A 25712-nucleotide genomic window follows, 5' to 3' on the forward strand; every position below is an offset into this window, starting at 1 on the left:
GTTTGGTACCACAGACAACACATGTGCGCTTTGCACAGGTCAGTTCTGATCTGGAGGGCAACCCTTCAAGGTAGATAAAACTCCCACTTGACAAGTAAGGAAACCAAAGCTCAGGGTTGCTAAGGAGCTTGGCCCAAGTCCACAAATAGCAAGGACTTTGGGCGCAGAGCTGGAATTCACACTCAGGCTTGTCTGACTCCCAAGTCCATGCTGATGGGTCTCCCACTCCTGCATTTTCTCACTTTCCTGGAATCCCTAAGCCCCCAAATCAAAACACCTTAACTTGCTGCCACCTGCTCCAAACCAGGATGGCACCTGGCTCCTGGTGACCCGCTGGGCTGGGCTTTCTTTAGTAATGGCATCTTCTCATTTGGATTTGGTTTTGTTCTTTCTCTTCCTGTCTGGGCGAGTGACTGTTAAGAGCTGGGTTTGATTATTTAAAAAGCACCACGCAGGGACCCAGTGGGTTGTAATTGGTAAAATGTCTGAACCAAATACCATAGTCCCTGCCAGTGGCTGATTAAGGGATTATTACCATTTTAAAAATAGTCTTTTAGAATTTCAGGGTTTTTTTTCTTTTTTTTTACCATTTAAAAAAATTACTGTTTTGATTCTGTTTGGAGAGGGTTTTCCATCTGTGGAGCTTCCATTGGAGGCTGTTTAGGGGAAAATGTTCCCTACAGTGTCCTGGAAGGAACATTTCCAAACCTGGACAAGGTTTGCTAGCTTCAGCCCCCAGTTTTTGCCTGTATGAGATCTCCTATCTCTATCCAAAATTCTCCCTCCCCATCTTCCAGAAGATGTCCTGGGTGGTATCAGAATAGTATAATCTTCCTGCCTAATTTGCAAGAAATCATATTTGAAAGAGGCAAGGGGAAAAATGAAGCACAGCATCAGCGGGCCCTTAATTTCCTTCATTTTAACTTGGTTTAAAGATCAGAGATTCTGAGCAGGCCCCCAGTGACTTTGTTAGGGCTGTAATAAGATGAGTACACCTTTCATCTGAGGATCGGAAATGGCTTAACAGGCTCTAATTAAGCCTTTGGGAGAGGGAGGGATGAGGCCAGGGAGGTGGGATCAACATTTGTCGACTGGCTCACTGTGTATCACTACAGAGTACCTCAACTTTCTCCCTCTGTGCAGTGAGGATGGTAACCTCTCAACGTCTGGCCTGGCTAAGCTCCAAGATAACTGAAACTAGATTTGCATAGCACTCTGTTCTGCTCGCCTGTGGTTAGATAGAAAGCTGACTGCTGACATAATGAGAATGGATATCCTTTACTGGGTGTCTGCTACAAGGTGAGCTGTGCTGGGTGTTTTGTGTACTTAAAATTTCTCATCCTTTTATCAACCATGCCTAAAGGCTGGTCACTCCATCTTGCAAGTAGAGAAACAGAGAGAATCATGGTCCTCATCCATTCAGCTGTTGTGCTTGGTTGCTCAGTCATGTCCAACTCTTTGCAACACCATGGACTCTCGCCCGCCAGGCTCCTCTGTCTGTGGGATTTCCCAGGCAAGAGTATTGAAATGGGTTTGTCATTCCTTTCTCCGTGAGATCTTCCTGGACCAGGGATCAAACCCTCATCTCCTGTGTCTCCTGCATCGGCAGGCAGATTCTTTACCACTGAGCCACCTGGGAAGCTCCCATCCATTTAGCTAGTTAGTTCCAAACTTAAGAGCTGATTGAGGTGTAGCTGTTTACACGGTCTCTGGTCCTTCTGCTCTGCAGAATGGCCCAGAACAAGCTGGAGGAGACCCTTGAGGCCTCTGGTCTGATCTTCCAACCCAATGCAAGAATGTTCTCCACAGCATCCCTGAGGGAAGCAGCCATACATCCTCTCCTTGAGCACATCCTAGGCTGGGGAGTTCAGTGCCTCCCCAGGGACACATTCCAGAAGCTTCCAGGCACAGAGTCAAAACCTGCCTCCTAATCCTGCCCCATTAAGCAGCCCAGAACAATCCGCTTTCTCTCCCTCTCTTTTTTTTTTTACCAGCTCTTCAAATACTTAAACATAATTTGATTTGATTTCATTCATTCCTTTTTGAAACTTAGCATAAAATTTTTTTGAGCACCTACTTTGTGTCAAAGGCTGGAAATGTAAGATAAATGAGTCAGAGCTCCTCATCTTTTGGGAAAAGCAAAAATTACAGTCAACAGTCACTGTCCAGTGCTTGAGTTGTCCTGCCCCTCTGACTTTTTCTTACCCCAAACCACGGCCCCTAGCCATTCCCAGTGCGACACAGTTGACGAATTTCTCACCATAAATGGCTTTTGGTTTGTCTGGAGCTCTGTTAAAACACGAGACCCGGGACTTCCCCAGTGGCCCAGTGGTTAAGACTTCATCTTCCAATGCAGGGGGTTTGGGTTCGATCCCTGATCGGGAGGCTAAGGTCCCACATGCCTCATGGCCGAAAAACCAGAACATAAAACAACAGAAGGAATATTGTAGCAAATTCAATAAAGACTTTAAAGTGGGGACCAGGCTCCAGATGAAGCTAAGTGGCACATAGTTGAGAGCACCATGAGACTTTCACCTCCCTCACTCAAAACGTTCCATTTCTATTTGCCACATTAACCTGCTTACTGGAATTAGTCTTCAAATTTTGGTTCATTCTGAACTGCAGCCCTTGGAATTAATTAACTACTCCTCTTGCCCCTAGGCACCACTTCCAAAATATACAGAGTTATTTTCACGTGGTTTTTTCATAGAAACCAGTCCTGAGCCACCTTTTCATGGACCATGGATTCACTTAACTCTGTGTGTGTGGAGATGGAGATTGGCAGAGATGGCCAGAAGTAAGCAAATAAAAACACTGAGTCGGCAGCCATGTTTTGTTTTCCAAAGCGGATACAAACCCAGCTTTCCAAGGACCTGATTTCCTGGAATGACTTGAGTATAGTGCTAACCAGAGGCAGGAGGATGGGCAAGATGGCTTTTCTGAGTCACTCTTACAAACTGAGAATTAGGGATGTAGTGTCTTCTAAAAGGTTCAGGGACTCCAGTCTCCAACTTCTCGAAGTTCCTGCAGGTCTCACCAGTTGCTGGGAGTACAGGATGTCTCTCTTTGATCTCCTGTGCTGCCCCCTTGCCTACAGAGGCCCCCCACCCCACCCCACCCCACCCCACAGCAGACACATCTGCCATCTTCCACGGAGGTCTGGGTGGGGTCGTCCAGTGTGACTCTAGAACGTGCTTCGGCTGCATCACTGAGTAGTGTAAAGGTAGCTACACTTGTTATCTTGGCGCTCGCAGCCAGAAGACCAGGAAGTGTCTGTTGCTTTGATGCAACTTTAGCAGACCTGCTGGGGTCTGTCCCCCCTTCAGATCGCTTCTCCCACTTCCAAAGCAAAGAACAATAGTAAATCCCCAAAACACGCTGTCAGATGATGGTCTGTGTTGCCATTGCCTGCACATGGCCTTGGAGGAACAGTGAGGAGGGAGTCATAAACAGGTCCATGGACAGATCCCCCCATCCCCACATCTGTGTTCTGTCCCCCATTCCTCTTTGCATGAGCCTCTGGCATAGCTCAGGTCTCACCTACGCTAACGAGAACAGCCTTTAAGGCTCAGACAGTTTGCCAGTCGGGGAAGCCGCTCAGAGAGCCCAGTGATTGCTACTGTTGAATACGTTTTCCATCCAAGGAGGGAGTTTACCATAAACATGCAGATCCTTTGAAGCTGCCTCAGTGGGTCCCAGCTCAGCCACGCAGGAGTGGGGATTGATTGCTGGAAATCAGCTGCCTCACTTGCTGCAAGGATGGACCTGACAAGAGGGTCAGCCAGAGGGCTGCCTGGCAGGCCATTCCCCACAACTTGGCCTTTGATGAGGAAATTCTGAGGCAGCAGGTTCTCCAGAGAAGGGAGAGGAGATAGAGATTGGTGGTTTGGAGGCTGCTTTGAAGGTTCCTGAGAAGTCACTTTTCCCTTTTAATGAAGGGGCTGGGGGGAAGGGGAATTGGTGAGAGGTTTAAAACAGTTGTCAACATCTCCCAGAACATTATAAATTCTTAGGGTTGGAGGAGACCTGAAAGGTTATCAGGCCCAAATTTCCCACCAGAGGAGGCAGGAGGAAACATTAGTCCTGGACTGAAAAGCCCATGGTGGCCCCCGTTTGCTTTCAGGGTAAATGGCAGCTCCACAGCAAGCCTGTAACGTGCTGGGCCCTGCCTGCTGGGAGCCTCCTCCCTGACCAGCCCCCCTGATGCCTGGCCCTAGTGATTCCACAACACACCTGGCTGTCTCACACTCCTGCGGCCTCAATCCCATTTCTCCTCGGCTACTCCTGCTGACACCTCCAGAGCTCAGATCACAGAGCCCCTTCTCAGGGAGTCTTTTTAAATTAATTAATTAATTTGTGGCTGCACTGGGCCTTTATTGCTGCATGCAGGCTTTCTCTAGTTGTGGCAGGTAGGGGCCACTCTGTAGTTGTGGTGCTGGACTTCTCGCTGTGGTGGCCTCTCTTGTTGCAGAACACAGGCTCTAGGCGCGCCGGCCTCAGTAGCTGTGCTGCACCATCTTAGTTGCCCCAAAGCATGTTGGATCTTGCCAGGCCAGGGATCGATCTCGTGTCCCTGCATTGGCAGGTGGATGCTTAACCACTGGCCCACCAGGGTAGCCCTCAGGGAGTCTCCAGGCGCTCCTTTCACCTGCTCTGTGGCCGCCTCTTCTGTAGCACGCTTGGACTGTTGTCACTCCAGGTTTGCGGAGGGACAAGCCTCCTTGGGGACTCCATGACTACAGCCGAGGATCACCCAGCTGGGAGTGAGACTCAGCAAGGGCTGGGAAAAAGGAGGCATCTGTGAACAAGGGACTAGGGTGTATAGAGCCCAGGGCTGGGACCTGGGAAGTGTGGAGGAAGCCTGGGGACCTAGGATTTTGTCCAGCGTTCCTCATTTGTTCAAGAGAGATTTCACATGACAAGCCACCCCATGGGCAGCTGGAATTTGAAAACTGGAGTGGAAGTCCCTCCAATCATTGATACGATTCTCCCTTTCCATTTGCTTCCGTTCTCTGACAGCGATAGTCCTCTGGTTCATTAGAAGTCTATTAATATTAAGCACCCCCTCCTGTGAGGGCATCTGGCACTCCTGGCCACCCTCAGGATGACTAACAGTCAAGGGGCAGATGAGTTGGCTTTGGGAGGGTGTCACCTGAGGGCCTCCCCTCCTCCCGCCTCCCTGGCCCACAGACTTCTGGCTCTTCCTCCCAAAGCACAGGGGCTTCCCGCTTATCAGCTCTGATGGAAAAGTCACTGACTGCCGATGCTTATTCACACGTCAGCCAGCAAACAAATTAGAGCTACTTGAAATTTCAAACAGCGGGCTGCTTTTGGGCAGAGGAATGGGAATTTAAAGGGCTGTGTTTGAAATCTATTTCTTATAATATGCCCGATCACGCATCCTGCCTGAACTCAGCCTGGGGAAGTTTGCCAGTTCTGAGTGACGGCTTCCCGCGCCTCTTCAGCCAGCTCGAGCCAGGGAGAGCTGCTAATTTAGTCTCAGGAAGCAGCCCGCATCCCTCAACTCTGATGAGACACAGGGCAGGCTCCAGGCCAGAGGTGTGGGGAGTACAGGCAAGTGGGCCAAGGGGAGGGGAAAATTCAGGGAGGCGAGAAGGAGCTGTGTGCAGGGCGGCCACTGCGGGGCTGTGGAAGGGCTCAGACCGGGTCCCAGCTCTCATAGCTCCCAGCATTCCATTCCTTGATTGCATCCTCAGTGAGACTGGAATGATGGTCATCATAGTATCTGCTTTATGTGAGTCATCAAATTATGGTGAGAACAGAATGGAATATTTTTCATAGATGTGTGTTGAGGATTCTCCTCTACCGTGCTCATTTTAGTTTGGGTGCCTTGTGGAGATGTCTATTCCTGTATTTCTCTCTATGCATGCAGTATTCCTGGAATCTCACTTCTTACCTGCCTCACAGTAGAGAGATGAAGCAGGACCAAACCATATGCTCACATCACTCCTGCAGCAACTCCAGAGTCCTGCAAGAGGGCTGCAAGGGCCAGCCCGGGCCGGCCGGGCTTAGTGGAAATAAATTCTGTCGGCTGCCCACCCCCACCCCTCCCCGCTCCAGGATGGGTTCCCCACAGCGCTCCCCCACCTCTCCCTCTCCTTCTTCCAGCCCCAACCTCTGTCCTTCGTCCACTCCCTCATGCGGTGGTATGAGCAGTTCCACCCTGCAGAGTTTCTGAGTGGGTGTGAAAACGAAAACCAGAAGTCACAGCTTTACTCCTGGGAGAATTCCCAGGATGCCTGCGGCCTGTCCAGACAAGAGCTGCTGACACCACTGCCCTCCCCCACCTAAAAGCTCCCCATCTTCCCGGAGCTCCGTGAGGCCCAGCCACACACCATCTCCCACCCACAGTCTGCGTCTGCCTAGGAGCAGCAATGGACCATCCTCAGTCCATCCTTGAAAGCTTCCTCTGCCCTCTTGCCTTCTCAGCCTTCCCCTGACTCCTGGAGGATGGGACATGATCAGCTTCCTCCAGCCCAGATGCTTCATTAGAACCATTAGTTCAATTGGCATCTGCCGCTCAGAGCTCAAAGTTGTGTGTTATTAGTACAACTGCTTCCCTGAGAAACTTCTCTACCCGGTGAGTTAACAGATGAAGCCAGGCACTCTCCTTGCCCTGACTGTGTTGTGTTTGTGGGCAGTAATTTTCTTGTAAGATGAAAAAATCTCAAACATGCCTGAGCTCTCTGATAAATTCTCTCCTCAGCAGCTAATTTGAAATACCTTCCATCTTCAGGGAGGTGAGCAAGGGCTGTGAAGCTGAGTCTTCACGTTTACAGTCTCTGTCTTGCACTCACCCCATGCTGGTTTGATGGGGGTTCCCTGATGGCTCAAGCAGTAAAGAATCCATCTGCAATGCAGGAGACGCAGGAGACTCCAGTACACTCCCTGGGTCAGGAAGATCCCCTGGAGAAGAAAATGGCAATCCATTCCGGTATTCTTGCTTGGGAGATCCCATGGACGGAGGAGCCTGAGGGGCTACAGTCCATGGGGTCTCAAAGAGTCGGACATGACTGAGTGTATACTGATATGCTAGTTTGACGAGCTTCCAAAATGTTTAGAAGAATGTCTGTGAGATTTTTGACCATATGAAGAAAAAGAGGGAGTTGAGATGTAGGTAAAAGAAATCATCAAAATCAGTATTTCCATCCAAAGAGAAAAATGAGATGAGCATCCTCACTGCCCTACTCAGGGAAATTTATCTTCTGAAACCCTAAGCTAGTTGAAGAGTCTTTTAGACTCCTTAAGAGCATTGCTGAGGAGAGGACCTCAGCCAGAGCCAAGTGGGATGAACCCATCTCTATTCTTGCCCTAGTGAGTACTTATTGGTCACCAGAGTCCCTGGAAAGAGCCACTGTCGATTTGTTCTCTTTGGCAGGAGGAGTGTTGAGGGCTAGGCCCAGTTCCAGTTCATATTCCAGAGATTGGGGATTCGGGATGGAAGCCTGGGCACATCTTTCCAAGAGCCAAACATTCGAGTGCAGATGAGTACAGTTGATCCTCATTATTTGCAGATTCCATATTTGCCAATCTGTCTATTCACTAAAATATATTTGTAACCCCAATGCAACCCTTCCCTGGTGGCTCAGGGGTAAAGAATCTGCCTGCCAATGCAGGAGATGAGGGTTTGATCTCTGGGTCAGGAAGATCCCCTGGAAAAGGAAATGGCATCCTACTCCAGCATTCTTGCCCAGGAAATCCCATGGACAGTGGAGCCTGGCAGGCTATAGTCCATGGGGTCACAAAAGAGTCAGACACGACTTAGCAACTAGACAAAAGCAACAACCCCAATGCAGTGCTCACGGTGCTCTCACAGATGTGTGCGTGGCAGGGAAAAATTTGAGTGGGTCACCTGGCATGTTCCCAGCTGGTGTCCAACTAGGCGATGCTCTGCCTTCTTCTTCGGGCTCATACTATAAACAAGGATTCTTTTCATAGTCTCTGCAGTGTCACATCTTTCACCTTTTTGTGATTTTTCTTGGTGATTTTGCTATTTAAAATAACCCCTGCACTTACTGCCAAAGTGCTGTCTAGTGTTCCTAAGTGCAAGAAAGCTGCAGTGTGCCTTACAGAGAAAATACAGGCGTTAGGAAAACGTTGTTCACACATGACATTTAGTGCTGTTGTTCAATGTTAATGAATCAGCAGTATGTATTAAGTAAGATGTCTACCAGCAGACACACACATACATCGAGGTTATGTGTTAATTGGTTGATGGAAATGTTGCGACCAGAGGCTCATAGGACCCTAGATCTGTTTTTCCCTAAGGAGAAATGGTTCTGTCTCCCTAATTCAGTGTTTGTGGTAATGTTATAGAACACAACTACCATGAATTATGAGAACCAAACATCGTGAGTTCAGCCAGAAGAGAAGACCAGAAATGAGCGAACTCACGAATGGCTGATGTTTTCCTACAGTGACTTTGTCTTTCTGCATTCATTACCCCATACTCCTGTTCTGTTTTCTCACAGTGTCCAAGGACCTCATCTGTCCCTTGATGCCCTGGCCTTGCTCCTGATTCCCCAGATATAGAAGTGTGATCCAGATCCCACACTCTTGAGGCCAAAAGGATTAATACGACCCTCTAGACCAGTGTGCTAGTCAAATGCTTAGATTCTTGCAAATGTGTTCTCATGAAGTAGAGTCTGTGCTTGAATCCTCCAGTGCATTCAAGGAACTCACTACCTATAGGGATAGCATATTCCATCTTAGAAAGCTGTCACTGTTAAAAAGTTTCTCCATCTATTGGGTGGAATTCTTTTTTTTTCTGAAGCCTCTTCCTTTTGTCTTTAATTCCATTTCTTGGGTCCACACATCTCATCTATCCTTCCAATGACTGCCTTTACTTGTTCCTTCTAGAATGTGATTTCAGTCAATGTTAATGAATCAACAGTATGTATTAAATAAGATATCTATCAGCAGAAACACACATAAATCGAGGTTATGTGTTAACTGGTTGATCAAAATGTGACTGGAGACTCATAGGAACATAACCCTGTTTTTTCCTTAGGAGAAATGCTTCAGTCTCCCTAGTTCAGTGTTTGTGGCAATGTTAGAACAAAACTACCATAAATAATGAGAACCAACTGTAATGAGTTCAGCCAAGAGGGAAGACATGTGCTTGGAACACACTCCAGTTAGTCTATGCTCCACTGAAAGAGTGGTGTCTGGAACAACACTTGCAATATTTGAGGTGTAAGTAAGCAGTGTGTGCAGCTGACTGGCTCAGTAAATAGCTGTTGAATTGAATAATAATATTAATGTGTTAACATTTTGATATTTATTTCCATGTTGACCAGCTCTCAGACCATGCTTTCTAGTGAAGGGATGACAGGCATGAGCCGTGGGGCTCAGAGAGAGCTGATTCCTGGCAGGGAGATCCGCCTTCCTGGCATCCTCATAGGTGACCACCTGCTTTATTTTCATACCTGGGCAGCCAGGCTTCCAGTGCTCTTCTACAATCACCTTTCCAGGCCTCTTTATGTTGTACTTCTTAGGACTGTCTATTCCTGGCATTCCCCCAAAGCCCTTTGAAAAACTATGCTGCATTAATACACCTACCTGGAACTTTCAGGAATTCATGTTTGAGCTGGAAAGGGCTAGACTAGAGCCTTCTTTTATAAGTAAGATGACTAAAGACTAAAAAGAAGGGACTTTCCCAAGGAAATTTCATAATTCAATTTGACACACATTTATTGAGCACCCAGGTGCTGTCCTGGGAGCTGGAGCTCCAAAGAGGAATTTATTAATGCAATTGTCAAATATTTACTAAGTGCTGATTCCACGCTGGGCATTGGGGATATGTGGGGAATAAAACGGAGTCCCATTAGTCATAGAATGGATTTTGTAGTGCAGGAAATAGACTTGAAACAAATAGTTACCTAAATAATTACACAAAATAAATAATTATCTAAATAATTATACAATGAGCGCTATAAAGGAGAAGTTCAGAGCTTCATGCCTGAGTCTCTGTGATGGTGAATGAGAGGTTGGGAAGGATCTGCCCAAGGGGGTGGCATTCAGGCGGAAGGTTGCTGGCTGGCTGGGCATCCACAGAGGAAGGGGGCTCTGGTGAGCCCAAACAAGGGCTCCCAGTACTAGTGGTCATGCGTGGGATTCAGAGGCCAGAGCCAGTTGATGGGAGAACCATGTCAGGAAGCCAGAATTCCTGATGCTTTACTTTTTCCATGAACCTCTCTGTCCCCTTCCTCAAGCTTTATTTAACTATCCTCTCATAAATATGTAAGTCAGAACCAAAGGCAAGGAAAAGCAAAGGCTGACCCCAGGAATGTAGACTCTCAGGCAGGAAGACTTTACAACAAATACCAATAGATAAGGAATAACAATGAAAAGGTTTTCCAAATGTTTAGCTACACGTCTGCAGCCCAGGAAAATTAATATCTTGGGGGCAACGCAGCGGAGTAGACCTGCCTGGTTTAAATCTGCGTCAACTATGGAACTTTGGGCAAGAAACCTAACCTCTTCGAACATCTGTTTTCTAATCTGTAAAATCGGATGATAGTAGTACCTTCCATGTAGTGTAGTTGGGAAGATTAAATAACAAATGTAAAGCATTTAGTCCATATGTGGCACTCAGCACAGGCTCCAAGGGCTTCCCTGGTGACTCAGGGGTAAGGAACACACCTGCCAATGCAGGAGATGTGGGTTCAAACCCTGGGTTGGGGAGATACCCTGGAAAAGGAAATGGCAACCCACTCCAGCAGTCTTGCCTGGGAAATCTCATGGACAGAGGATCCTGGCTGTAGTCCATGGGGTTGCAAAAGAGGCGAACACGACTTAGTGACTAAACAACAACATGCTCAAAAGTATCAACTTGCATAATTTTCATAGTCCTGCAGTTGGTCCTGCAGTTAAAAGTGACTAGGATAGGAGTTCATTATTGCCAAAAATGTGTTTTATTGAGCATCAGTTGTGTTCCAGGTACTCTGCTAGGGGCTGACTATAGAGCAGTGAACAGGCAAAGTGTCTGAATCCCCTGTGCCAGGCCCTTTTGTCCTTTTTGAGCATCACTTGCATTTTGGTTGCAAATCCAGGACATACAGTAACACCCATCCCCGCATAATTGAAGCTAAAGCTTATGAAACAGTAGGTGCCCATGCTGTGTGGGTTGCACTCTGCTCTGTTCTGGATATATATTTCATTTTTAAAATGCAGGTCTTGACCCACTAAATTGATTTCCTAACCTACTAATGGGTAGCAGCCACAGTGGAACAAAACACTGCCTTAGACCAACTCAGCTGAAGGCTTAATCAGCCCAGAAAGAGCTCATTTGATATGAAGTCTTCCCATATTTCCTCAGGATTGTTTTTGATCTTTTACCTTTGCCATTTGCGACTGTTGTCCTTTGATCCTGGGTTTTTACAGTATTTTGCATGTAAGTGCATATTTTGTGCTAAAAGAATATTTTGGCTGGGAGAACGAGATCTTCAGCCAACATCAATAACTCCCTTTGTTCCCCAGATCACCCTGCTCAGGCAAGGGACCTCTGATCTAGTCTCCCATGTGAACTGAAGTTTTATGACTGGAGATACTGGATTTAAATTCGGTAAACATTTTGCTTCTTCATGCCAGGGGTTCACCATGGAGGCTTCCATTACAAATCTTTTAATTGGTCATATATCAAGGCACAGACCTATGCTATAGACACTCCAAACTATAACTGAGTCTCAATTCCTAGCCTTAGTGGTTCACATCAGACCATCACTTTTACTGCCTGTATGTTGAAATTAGTTCTCTGTACTCAAGGAGACACTAATACATTATTTTATGTATTCTTCCTAGTGAAAACTTCAACTTTGAACCCTGAAGCTGAGGTTAAAAAGGTGAATCATGTGTTATGACATTCAACCTTGGATGGCCCTAGAACACAAGGATCTGGAAGAAAGAGCTTATGTTTGGATAGGGCTTTAAACTTTTGTCACTGCTGTGATTGCCTTATATGATCCCAGTAAGAGGAGAAGGGCCTTATCTTATAGGTAGCAAAATTGACTTCCCAGGGCCACATAGCACACGACAGGGTAGAACTTGACTTCCGGTCAGCTGCATTTCTACCAGACAGACAGTAGTGCTATTAAGTTCCCATGGCTTATTATCACTCATCAAAAGCCATCATGGCTTCCCAGGTGGGGCAGTGGTAAAGAATCCATCTGCCAATTCAGGAGACACAGAAGACGAGGGTTCAATCCTTGGATTGAGAAAATCCCCTACAGTAAGAATTGACAACCCACTCCAGTATTCTTGCTGGAAAAATTCCATGTACAGAGGAGTCCGGTAGGCTACAGTCCATGGGGTTGCAAAGAACTGGACATGACTGACTGAGCATGCACAAAAGCCATGAACCACACAGCTCGGTTGACTGGGAACAGCATTGCTGTACTATGGGAAAGCCAATTCATTTATTTCCATTTTGTAGCTAAGGAAGATTCAGAGAGGTTAAGTGACTTGCTCAAGGTCACACAGCTTATGCATGGCAGAGAAGTTAAGAAAATGTAGGTCTTCTGGTGCCCTCCCCTCGTGACCTTCTATGCTCAGTCCCTAAGAAACTACCCTGTACCTTGGTCAAGATCACTCTTGTGGACTCTGGCACAGAATCCCTTCAGGGCTGTAATCTCCAAAGAACAAGTTGACAGTGATGAAAGAGGTGTGTGGCAAGGCCCAGGACTTAAGGTCAGGGTAGCTTGCACCTGTCCTAACCCAACCAGATGGTAGAGCAGTAAATAGAACCCAAGTTTTAATTCCAGTTTCATCCCATATTAACTGTGATCCTCAGCTAGTTTGATGTCTCTGAGTCTCAGTTTCATTCATTCATTCAGCCAAATAAATTCATTTATTTCATTCATTCATTCTTTCAACAAAAACTTGTCTGAAGTGCCTACATTTCTCAGATGGGAATGGTAACAGAGTTGTTATGCAGAATCAAAGGAATTTGTGTAATTAAATCACAGGGCTGATTGCCTGGTGTGCAAAGGTGATCAGTAAGTGTTTGCAAACTCTTGACTCTGGAGCAGAAGGACTTGCCCAGCCTTGGAGCTATGTCATCCTGTCTAGAAACTGGATCCTGGCAGTGCTGAGTGCAAAGAACAATCATCTAAAAGTACATGAAACGTTAAATGTTACAGAGCCGTGTGCATACTCATGGAGGCAGGTACTGTTGTGAGGAAACCCTTCAGGGCTTTACAAATGAATCCCTTTTTTACATATTGGGGAGAGAACAAAGCTGCAAAATGACAGCCTCTAGTGATTCTAGGCGGGAGGGAGCAGGAGGGCTTGGGAGCTGGAGGGGTGTGGCTTCTCTGGGCAGGACTGAGAGCGGATCAGGGAGAGAGACAAGCAGTGAGTGATGGGCTCATTAATGAACGTGTAATGACAGCCTGAGACGGATGCTCTAAAGGAAAAGAATGTGGTTCTGGGAGAAGTTTGACTTTGGGAGTTAAAAGAAAGCCTTCCTAGAGGTAGTGAGTGAAAAATTGAGGCCCGAGGGGTTAACAGATATAAACTAGATCAAAGTTTGAAAAACTTCTCTTGTAAACAGGCCCAGAGGGTAAAAATTTAGACTTTACAGCTTTACTGTTGTAGATGAATGTCGTCACAGACGGTACATCAATGAATGGGTGTGACTGTGTTCCAATAAAACGTTCTTTTCTGAAACAGGCAGCAAGCTGAATTCGGCTCCCAGTCGGTGGTCTGCCAACCCCTGAACTAGCCGAAATGGGGCTGCGGGCAGGGGGTCGGGCAGCAAGGAGACTCCCAGAGAGGGAACGGCGGGCACCAGAGACCCTGACGGGGAGAAGCTTTTTGCACTTGAAGGTTTGCCTGGAGCTCAGATAAGGCCGGGAAAGAGGGTATGAGATGAACGTGGAGGGTGGGCAGAGGCGAGGCTTTGCAGGGCCCGATGGGTTTGAAGGGCTTGGTCTTAAGGACTCTGGTCTTTACCCTTAATTCAAAGTGGAAGAAGAGTGGAAGGGTCTCAGCAGGGGCCAGTGTGACCATAGTTGAGGCTTTGTAGAGTTGGCTGTCTGCTGCTGAGTGTCTAACAGAACAAGCAGAGGCCCTGGAGGTTTCCAGTCCCAGCCAAGTTCATTGGGAGCTTGGATGAGGATGGAAGCTGGGAAGTATGAGACTTGGAGAAATTAAGTGAGTTGCCCTGTGGTCCCGGTGCTGGATGCTAATGCAGATCTCCAGACTCCACCACCAGTGCTTTCAGAAAGCAGCAGGGGACACCTGGGGTCAGGGCTTCTGGACAAGCATTTCCCATGATGCTTTGCTGAGGGCATGACCAGCTTGCTTACCCTGACCCGGGGTCACGCAGCGGACCAAAAGCAGGTCTCTGACACTCATTCAAGTGTACGGCAGTCGCCTCTCCGAGGGACTGTGGGTTGCCCTTTATCAGTGTCACAGAGTCTGGTCGCTGAAAGCCCTAGGCCCCATCAGACCTTATCTCTGCTTTTCCTACAGCAGTTCTTTCAAGCTTGGTCCCCTGGTTGCTCAGCCAGGGATCTTAAACACAGCTGCTGGAAGGACAGAGCCGCTTCGAGACAGCTATCCTGATAGTCAGAAATGACAGTTCACCGTGAGAAAAGAGATACTATGAAAAGCAGACAAATTAACTTATGAAAACACAGAAATGAGGGTGAGAGGCCACCACGTTTCAGAAAGTGATAGCAGCGCTGTATCACAGAAGCGGGTAATAATTGCCTTCAAAAGGATGACACTGCATTAAGGTAAAGGCATGTACTCTGTTTAAGAGGACAGCAGAAAGTATTAATATAATTCCCTTGGAAAGAATTTTGGGAAATAATACTTTCAGATAAATAATTAACCACTCCCCCAATTTTAGTGCTTAAAGGAGCAAGATTATTATTAATTTATATGGATTCTTTGTCCTTTGGAAAAATTGGGTAAATGATACTTTCTGTGCACGTGCGAACACATCCCATATCGTATTTTGGGATATCCCATAATATCCCATGATATCCCATATCCTACCAATTTTCATATTTGGTAAAGTACTTCTAGTTCCTTCAAAGAGCATAGAATCAGTAGTGAGAAGGAATATGCTTTTTTTTTTTAAATATCATGATCTCAATAAAGCAGCAGATTGGCCTTGTTTTGAATCCTGGTTTTTCCCACATCTCAGCTCTGGGATTCAGGTAAATTATTCCCTTATGCAGAGGTCACTTTCCTTACTCATAAGCAGGGTGGCAGTGAGATTTGTAGACATAAATGGGCGCCCATCCCAGGACCTGTGAGCCTGGTGGCACCAGTGATGTCCTAGAACCAGCTCACCCAGCTAGCCAGAGCTCCCCTCTCCCCAGTTATACACTATTCTTCCCAACTCAGTGTCCCATGATTACATATTGGTAGCTTTAAATCAGCCTCAGTGGGAGTGTTTACATCAATGAAATGGACAAATAAGACCTTTATTTATTTATTTGGCTATGCCAGGTCTTAGTTGCAGTATGCAGGATCTGGTTCCCTGACCAGGGATCAAACACATGCCCCCTGCAGCCCGCCAGGCTCCTCTGTTCATGGGATTCTCCAGGCAAGAATACTGGAGTGTGCTGCCATGCCCTCCTCCAGGGGATATTCCCGATCCAGTGATCTAACCCAGGTCTCCTGTATTGCAGGCAAATTCTTTACCATCTGAGCCACCAGGGAGACCCTGGTCTAATCTCATAACCCAAAGTCTACAGTGCCAAGTGTGGGGCACAGAAGAGATCCCACCTTCTGTCTCAAATGATGACATTACAAATTAAATGAATGCTTACCTAGCACTCTGCACATATATTATCTCATTTAATCTCCTTACAAACTGTTAGGAGGTAATCACTGCTATTTTAACACCCATTTTATAGGTGAGGGAAACAAGCTCAGAGAGATTAAGTAACTCACCCAGGATCACAAGCTCAGAAGCAGAGAAGTCAAGTTCAACTCAGGTCCTCTAACACTGGGGCTGTTGATGCATAGCGCAGACTGGGATGCTCAGTGGTGAGTGGAGGCTGGCATCAGCATGCCCAGCTGCGCGCCTGCTGGACTACATCAGCCCAGGGGGATGTCATTTTCCTACCTGCCTGAAGGTGCTGTATAGGTTTACAGTGGTGGTGTCCAAGTCCAAAGCCTTTCCTCCCTTCCCTGCAACTCCTGGGGTCTCTAGTGGGAAAGTAGAGCAAGTGGGAGAGAGAGAAAGCGCAAAGAGAAGGCCCCAGAAAGTCATTATTTGCAGCATAATCAAGCTGGCACATGTGGACATGTGGAAGAGGCTTACGAAGCAGCTGTTCCTGCAGGAGGTTTGGGGCAGGTGTCAGTGGGGTGGAGCAAGGGAGTCTGGCTGGAGGCAGAGCCGCAGATTGTCGGTGATGCGAGCTGGAGCTCCTGCCCACCCCTGGCAAGTGTGTGGCGTGGAAGGTGCCCAGTGGGTGCGGCAATTAGCCTGTGTCCCAGGGCGCCTGGCTCTGCCCCTCGCTCTCCCTCCCACTGCCTTTCTGCAATTAGATTGCTCTGGGTAGTAGCTGCCAAGCCGCTTTGTTGGATCTGATGAGTTTATTAATTTCTTGGGGGCTAATGGGAGTGTTGGGGGGGGTGGAGATTCATTTCCTAGCTGGAGCTTGGGGGATAATTCATCTCCTCGTCATGTCCCCAGAAGTGGGGGGTGGCAGGGGACATGGCTCAGGCTGTCAGATCTGGCTCTGGGTAAATCATTTATATCCCTATATATCCCTAGGTTTTATGCCAACCTATCCCATGACTTGGGTCAGACAGGGAGTCTGGGGCTGGGGCAGGCGGTTAGTGAGAACTGCGTCCCCTGAGAACAGTGAGGGTGCGGAACTGGTAGGGGGTGAAGCCTTGCTAGTCCTGTCTGTGTGAAGTGCATGCTTGGGGGACAGGACTCTGAGAAGTTCAGTCCTGTCCCAAACATCCAGATGCTGACATATGGACTTATTGTTAATTAGGTCTTTCTGTTCAAATCTGGCCCTTCTGATCCTAGGAGATCACCAGGAGCCAGTTCTAGCCATCTTGAAGATAGGGAAGCAGACTCATTTCACTTGCTTTTGTGGCTATAAAAACCGAGGAGAGAAAAAAGCTGTGTCCTGGGTTCTTGCTATATGGCTGAGGCTCCTTTGAGCCTTTCCTCTGGTTGGCCAGGCTGCTTACATAGAGGACATATTAGCATCCCCACCCCAGAGACAGCAGCGGACACGGGAAAGGTATTGGATTCAGGAGTCAGACAGCTCTGGGTTCAAGATCATGCATCACCTGCTAACTAAGTGACTTTGTTTTTGTTTAGTCGCTAAGTTGTGTCTGACTCTTTGCAACCCCATGGACTATAGCCCACCAGGCTCCTCTGTCCATGGGATTTTCCAGGCAAGAATACTGGAGTGCCTTGCCATGTCCTTCTTCAGGGGATCAACTGACCCAGGGATTGAACCCACATCTCCTACATTGGCTAGCAAGTTCTTAACCACTGAGCCACCACCTTAGGCAGGTCATTAAACCTCTGTGCTCTAGTTTCCTTGTAAATACAATGAACACACTGTCACTACTCCACAAGGTTGCTGGGAAAATTCAAACAGCTGAGAGAGCCCATGCAGCACATGAGGTGTCTGGGAACTCTTGTTCCCTTTCCCCCTTTACTTGAAAATCTGCGGCTCATCCCTCATCCTCCCCAGCAGAGAGAGGGGCGGGGGCCAGGGAGCTCAGGCTGTACCCTGACCTGGCTGGTCCCTCCAGGGGGCACTCCAGGGAGCCAGAGGAGGCTGCCTGCCCCCTGCTCTTGCCTCACCGACAGGAACACCCAGCCTGCGTGAGATGATGGTTTCCTCTGTGCAGGAAACTGGGAGGTGAGCCTGAACAAGCCCGCCCTCCCCCACAGACTAGCGGGGGCGATGGACATGTAAACAGAAGGTAGGACTCTGGAAGAGCCAGGCAGGACGCCACGAAGGCATCCTTGGCGAGGCGATCTGGGGCTAAGAGCACAGGGGTTAAAGCTCAGGTGTCTCAGCTGATGGCGAGGTTACTTCAGGCAAGTTGTTGAGCGGGCTCTTTTATCTTGGCCTCAGTTTCTTTATCGAGACGGGGCTTCCCGTGTGGATATGCAGGAGACGCTGCTTGTAAACTAAAATGAACAGGAACTCGTGCAGTACCTATCTGCCTTTGCAGAGGTGGAGACACCAGTGGCATCCTTGCTGAAGCTTGGAGAGGGGTTTTTGGTCATCTCTCCTTTTTTTTTAAAAAAAAAAAAAAGGTTTTTTTCTCTTTCGTTTGTTTATATATTTATTTCTGATTGTGCTGGGTCTTTGTTGCTCCAAATGGAATTTCTCTGGTTGCAGCGGTCGGGGGCTATTCTTGGTTACGGCGTGTGGGCTTCCCATGGTGGTGGCTTCTCTCGCTGCAGAGGACAGGCTCTTGGTGCACAGGCTTCAGTAGTTGCTGCACATAGGCTCAGTCATTGCAGCTTTCAGGCTCAGTAGTTGTGTCTCAAGGGCTTAGTTGCCCCACTGCATGTGGGGTCTTCCAGGACCAGGGATTGAACCGGTGTTCCCCATATTGCAAGGCAGATTCTTAACCACTGGACCACCAGGGAAGCCCCCATCTCTCCTTTGACAGATGAAAACACACTTGTAGAGGGCATCGGCGCTCTTGCTGGAACTGGAGGCTTCCAGCCTGGCCCTCCCCTCTTTAAGCTCCAGACCGTGATGTCAGAGAGATGGGTCCTGCTCCCCCTGACTGTCAGCCTTCTGGGGGTGGGTCCAGAGCCAAAGGTGAGACGAGTCTTTACTGTGGTTGGAGCTTCCACAAGAGGAATCCAGAGACCAGCTCTGGCCGGTGGAGCCATGTGGCATCCATGGAACCTGTGAGAATTTTCCAGGGAAGCTGCTGCTGGTGCCTGGAGATGCCTGGCAAAGGCGGATGTGTGCATTTCATTGGGTTTCTAGCCAGCTGCCAGCCGACTCTCCTGTCTGCCCACCTCCAACACCCAGCAACAGAAATGGTTTGCCAGGGGATCCAGCTAGTAGAAAGATATTGGTAGCACACACACATATGTGTAGCTATAAAAGGGTTCCACTGGGAAAACAAACAAACTCTCTAAAAACCTAATGATGTTGAATTTCGATTTAGGTGACTTTCTTAGAAAGTGGAACTAAATGGAACTGGTGGAACTAAGTTGTGGGTTTTTTTTCCCCCTCTCTAGTCAAGACAATGAAGAGGAGGGAAACTAGCAGGTATTAAGTTTCAGCTTAAATCTGTTCTCACAATGACCCCATGAAATTTGTATTATTCCCATTTTACAGATGAGGAAATGTGTTCAGAGAAGTTCAGTCACTTCTGGGGTGATGTATTTGAGATCCGAGGTCCTGGGTCTGGCTGAATAATGTAACATCGAACTGGCGTATGCGTGATTTCCATTTGTTCTGAGAAGGCAGGGCAAACATTGCCACCCCCATTTAGAGCTGGGGAAACGGAGCCTGGGAAAGATTCAAGTCACCTGCCAAGGTTCTCACAGTCAGCAAGTGACTCCACCAAAACTAGAGCCTGGATCTTCCTCCTCATGGTTCATGCATCCATTGAACCATTCAGCGGGCATTTATTGAAGAGCTGAGTAAGTGCCACGTGGTAGCCATGCTGGTTCTTATTTAGATGATGAGGCTTCCTGAAGGCAGGCGAGAGCCAAAGAGCTGTGCGGCTCAGTCCTGCCTCCGGTTAATGCAGTTCCCCGGCTCCCCACCCTGCTGGGTGAGAGAGCACCCCTGACCTCATTCCGTTCCTGACTTCTTTTTTCTGTTTGTGATTTTTATAGGACTTTAGTTGCTTTACGATATTGAGTTTGTCTCTGGTGTACAGCCAAGTGAATCAGCCACGTGTACATGTGTGTACCTATATCTCCTCTTTTTTGGATTTCCTTCCCGTTTAGGTCACCTCCATCCCTGATTTCTTTTCCTGTTTTCCTCTCCACCTCTCTCTTACGTCTTGCCTTCCTTCACAGTCTCCCTACCCTTCCCTGACCCCCCTGACTCTAGTAGCCCTGTCCCAGTTCAGCCCCTCTGCTCCATACTCTGCATGGCTCCCTCCTTCTGTGACTTAACCGTAGCCCCGCCAGAGGCAGGGGACTGGCCTCTCAACTCCCCCAGCCCTGGAGTCTCGGGGGACCTCAGCACCCCAGCTCCCCAGCCTCCACCTCCCCCCAGCCCTTCCCAGCCTCTCTCCTTGGTCTCCTCAGATTGGCCAGTGGCATGTGGCAGACGGCCTCAGCATGGACAGCCGCCTGTACGCCTCCAACATCTCTGACAGCCTCTTCAACACCACCCTGGTCGTCACCACCATCCTGGTAAGCGGGTGCCCCAGGGCTTCCCAGCTGCTGCTCCCTGGGGTGCCTCCTCCTTCTTGCAGCCTCCCCAGGAACAGAAGATGGGAGCTCTAATCACAGCGCCGAGGCCAATTTATGACAGTGTAATTAAACTCAAGTTGCTGCTTCATATGGAAATGATATCTGATGAGTTCCAAGGCAGCTGGGGAAGCGGGATGGGGTGGCGAGACGGCAGTTTGTAGATGTCTCTAATGGGGGCACCCCAACACCCGGGGCATCTGTGCGCGGCCAAGGGCAGGGCACCTTAAGACACAGGTGGGAGAAGCCCGCCGGCGTGGCCCCCGCTCTCTCGCGGCAGCCTGCTCGGTGCTTACGTGTACAAATTGCACCCCTGCCAGTGGACACCTGAACTCAGTGGGGTTTTATGGCCTGCGATGTCTTCATTTCCCAACGATCAAAGGAAAGTTCTCAATCTACAGAGAAAGGGACCATCTGCCTTTTTTATTTGATTCAATTCTCTTCGATGATTACCCAGCCCCTCCTGCTGTGTGTCAGGCACTGTGCTCATTCCTGGGGACACGAAGATGAGTAAGACTCAGTCTCTGTCCTCAAAGAGGCTGTAATTTAGTAGATGGCATGAGTCAAGTACATTCATGGCCAAAGTTGTTTTCCTCTCCCCTCCCCCCACCTCCAAGGACATCATATTTTTTAAGATTTGTCAATTAAACCAACTGCATATTTCCAGTAATAATGAGTTTTTCCCCTTCCTCCACCTCCTTTTAACTAATCAAAAGCCGACTTCCCTGTCTGGCCCAGCGTCTTATCAGCAAGAGATAACCAGTGTGGCTGCACTGATGTAATTCCAGCTCCAAACAGACCCAACTATTAGTGAGTCTGTTCAGCCTTATCGTAGCTAACTGTGCAAAGTCTGGAAATGTGTCTGTTAAGAAAAGGACTGTCTTTTGAAAGATTAGGCTTTCAAGATAATGCAAAAGAGTTCAGGGACCTCCATCACTATGTTCATAAACTCCAGGGGCCCAGGAGCCCTGGACTGGGATAACTGATCTACTGTGAGCAGAGCAGGAAAAAAGCCAGGAAATAGGCTCGTGTCTAGTACTGCAGAGTTTGAAGGAGGGAGAGGTCCCATCCCACTGGGGAGGTCAGCAAAGCCTTCCAAGAAGAGGGACCATGAGGATGGGCCTCAAAAGACAGTGAGAGATAAGGAGGGAGAAGTGGACGACGGAGAGCCTTGTTGGGCACTCAGGAAATGCAGGAAAGCGCAGGTTGCTAGGACACAGGCATAGGTAGAGAGGGAAGGCCTGAGGCTGGCAAAGTGGGTTGGGTCCACAATGCTTAGGGACTTGAATGCCAACCAATGGGTTTTCCCTTCACGTGGTAGGAGACAGGGGTCACTGAATACTTCCATTCATTCACCAAGTATTTGGGGGGCATGCCTGTGTGCTGGGCGCAGTTCTGGGTGCTTGGGTGTAGATAGAGCCGGGAAAGGGGAGTGGGGTGCTGGCCTCACTGAGAAGGGCAGATCTGAGCAGAGACCTGATGGGGGTGAAGGGACATGTGGCGGTCTGGGAGGAATACTCCAGGCAGAGGGAATAGTCATAGCAAAGGATGGAGAGGCAATTCCAGCTCACAGAGTTTTTGCCAGCCCCCATCTCAGCTCAACCTTAGCTCATCCAAAGCAATGTGAAAACGTCAGCAGGATGAGGGGGTGATGGTGTCACATAGACCCCCGATCTGGGCATGCCTGGCTGAGCTGGGGCAACACAGCCACAGTCCTGGCTGAGGGGGACAGCACACAGCAAGATTGCTGGGACCTTCTCTGCCTCTGAAGGACGTCCCGAGTCTGTGCCCTGCTGCCCATCCTCAAGCATGTCCCAGTCCCCAGTGACCATTTGGGAGAGATCCTTGGCAAATGGTCATCCTGAATCATTTATCCCTTTTTTTTTTAATATACAAAGATCTTCATTACAGATTGGTTAAAATACACAAAATTTAGAAACAATATCTTTCAGAGTTGAGGACTGTTATTTAGGAGCTAAAACCAGATTTCGGAGAAATATGAACAGATGTGGTGAAAAAGTCACCATCTAAAGTTAACACACAAATGTTAATAATAGTATTTGAGTTACCACTGCATTGAATACCCATTTTTCTACTTTTCTACCTTTTTTTCCATTTATTTTTATTAGTTGGAGGCTAATTACAATATTGTAGTGGTTTTTGCCATACATTGACATGAATCAGCCATGGATTTACATGTTTCCCATCCCAATCCCCCCTCCCGCCTCCCTCCCCGTCCCATCCCTCTGGGTCTTCCCAGTGCACCAGCCCCGACCACTTGTCTCATGCATCCAACCTGAGCTGGAGATCTGTTTCGCCCTTGATAATATACATGTTTCAATGCTATTCTCTCAGAACATCCCACCCTCGCCTTCTCATTTATCCCTTATAACCCAGCACATAGCCCTGTTGTGTCCTGCTCCTGACAGGGTGCAGTTGGGACTTGTGATTTATTGGTTAACACCAGCTAATACACAGAATTGTTGCTGTTGTGGTTTAGTTGCTGAGTCGTATCCAACTCTTTGTGATCCCAGGGACTGTGGCCTGCCAGGCTCCTCTGTCCATGGGCATTCTCCAGGCAAGAATACTGGAGCGGGTTGCCATGCCTTCCTCCAGAGGAATACACCGGGTTAGCTGCAGCAAATACCCCACCTTGTGTCAGAACCCGGGTTAAGCTTTTTGCCCACATCACTATCTTCCGTTCTCCCAACACCCCTGCCAGGACAGGGCCCCAGGCCAGCACTCAGCCCCCACACTTTCCAAAATGCCTGTGACTCCTCTCTCTAGCATTGGCTTTGTGTTTATTCACTCTAAATATGCCAGTGTATTTTAAATTAACTTAAGAGTGCTCAGGGAGAAGACTTTTGTGAAACTCCTCGGGGTCATTAAAGATACCTTAGGAGGTTGCCTTCCAACCCAGACATGGAAACCCCCCAGCTGTGATCTGGAGGTGAGGCCACTTCAGCACTTTTCACCCACACAGTCCGTGGGTGCTGAACACGAGCCAGGTGGGGACAGCAGGAGGAGTCAGTCCCAGGCACACACACGTTCTGCCTGGGAGGCAGCAGGTGTAGGAGGATAGAGAATGTGTGTGTGGGACCCTGGCTGGGAGCACAGTAGGAATTCTGAAACGTGGGTGGGCGAAGAGGAGGCAATGGGACCCCAAGGACAGTATTCCATTAGGTTAAACAGAAGGACGGAGAAGAGCCCTTGAGCCAAGGACGGCTTGTATGGAAGGCGGGGAGCCTGGCTGCATCTCACTGACAGGACCGTGCACTTGATCATGAACCAGAATCACATCACCTTCAACTCAGAGGTCCCTCCCCCTGGCTCGGAACCTCCTACCTTTCCCTCTTCTGCTTCACACCCACAAGACTGCTCTTGCCCTTCCTCCCCTCATGACCTCTGGTCTGCCTGGCTCCCCATCTTCCCCAGCCCAGAGGTCCCTTCCAGCCTGAGCTCAGCAAACCAGCACTTCAGCACTTCCCTCTCTCGGCTTCTAGAATCATCTCCACCGTGATGCTCAGCCATCTCACCTCCTGCCCGTCTCTGAGTCCACCTCTCCTTCCAAGTCCTGCCCCCAGCTGCCTCTCTGCGTTCAGCCTCCTAACTCAGCTGGACCTGGGCAACCCCAGGCTCCTCTCTGTCACCCCCATCGTATCCCCTGAGCAAACCCCTCCAGAGGAACCAAGCCTTCCCTCCTGCCCCCAGCACGACTCTGGCACAGTTCTTATGTCTGCCCTCCTCCCTTCCTCTCTGAACCTGCATCTATGCTCTCCACCCTACCCCCAGGCCCACTTCCCGGACTCAAGTTCGCCTTGACCCTGGCTCTCCTGGGACCTTACTGACCTGACTTACACTTCTCTTTCTTCCTTCTCTATCTTGCCTTTTCTAGGGATTCCTCCCTTTCTACCTACATACATTCTCTGGTCCCTCCCATTCTAAGACCACCTCACCTACACCCTGCTGCCCTTGGACTACCCTCCAGTTTAGGGGATCATCCATCAAGGGGTCAGTGGGCACCGTTGCTGGTAGAGGGGAACTGAAGTTTGGAGAGAGACGTGCCTGGGAGCGGTTGGGTGGAGAAGGCTCTGCCGGCTGGCCCTTATCTCCTAACCTCCCAACAAGCCCGGCACTCCCCCGTGCACCTCTCATTCAGGCCCATCCCTCTAGGCTTCTGCCATCACCTCCCCCCAACACCCCCAACCTGCCTTCGAACATCTCCAGTGACACGTGACCCAGTCGCCCTTTCACAGCCCTGCTTCCTCTCTGGGTGGGAATACCTGCCTTCTTCTGCTTGAAATCCCCACCTCCTTGACTTTCATGATCACGTTTTCCTGATTTTCGGCTTTTCTGGCTGCTTCTGCTTTGTCCTGCTCTGTGGCTGCCCTTCATTCACCCCCGCCCCGCCCCACCCGGATCAGGTCTTATCCCTCTGCTGTCCTTCCCCCTCCATGGTCTCCCATATCCTGCAGCTTCAGCCACCACCTCTATCTAGAGGCTGCCTTATCTATGCCCCCTATCCTGCCCTCACTCCATGTTCCAATATTCAGTCGCATGTTTGCTCCTGAGTCGCCTACCAACACCTCAAATTCAACATGTTCCCAAACCTCTTCCTTTCCAAACCATCCACGGCCATGATGACACCATCCTGAGTCTCCTGCTCAGGCTCCAAGGGTCTGAGGATCCTCCCCCTGTGCCCCACACCCATCCTGGCATCTACCTGACCCTCTCTGTGTCCTGTCCAGCTCTGAAACCCACCTGAGCCAAAGCACAGCTCAGGAATCAGCATTTCCTAGCAGGAGAGGGTCTGTCCTCACTCCCAGACCTTCTCTCTCTCTCACTTTGTCATATTCTTCACTCATGTCCTTGAGTCTTTAAAACTGTGAGTACTTCCCTACTATATATGTGTGATGTACCTCGCCCTGGCATCCAAGGCCTGTGCTGACCCTAATTCATCTTTCTAAATTTATCCTCCCATCCCACCCCTACCCACAAGCCAGGCTCCCACTCAAAGGCACCTCCACATCTGCTGAATGGGACGAGCTCCATCTCACTGGGGATTATGTCCTTGATCCTGCCTTTCCCCTGCCCGTGCAGCCCTCTGTCCACCGCCACTTCCATCTGTCAGTGTTCTGTCATCCTCCGGAGCCCAGCTTGCATCCCACCTCCTCCATGGAAACCTCCCTGGTCATTTCACCTGAGAGACCCAGCCCTTCTCCCAACACCCACGGCTGGACCCATTCTGCCTTGGGTTGCAGTCATACAGTGCATTTAAGAACCTCACCTG

At 49.0% G+C, this 25712-nt stretch overlaps 1 protein-coding gene across 2 annotated transcripts in view; it reads left to right on the forward strand.

Moving 5' to 3' along the window:
- Nucleotides 1–25712, forward strand: part of GRIK4 (glutamate ionotropic receptor kainate type subunit 4) — a 485478-nt gene that overhangs the window by 376627 nt on the left and 83139 nt on the right. For both annotated transcript variants that reach the window (XM_043901237.1, XM_043901238.1), the window contains exon 11: nucleotides 20258–20365. In XM_043901237.1, the coding sequence (XP_043757172.1) occupies nucleotides 20258–20365 (108 nt within the window). The remainder of the gene's footprint in view (nucleotides 1–20257; nucleotides 20366–25712) is intronic.

The sequence above is a fragment of the Cervus elaphus genome, chromosome 1 (assembly GCF_910594005.1).
Source record: "Cervus elaphus chromosome 1, mCerEla1.1, whole genome shotgun sequence".
In the NCBI taxonomy this organism is placed as follows: domain Eukaryota; kingdom Metazoa; phylum Chordata; class Mammalia; order Artiodactyla; family Cervidae; genus Cervus; species Cervus elaphus.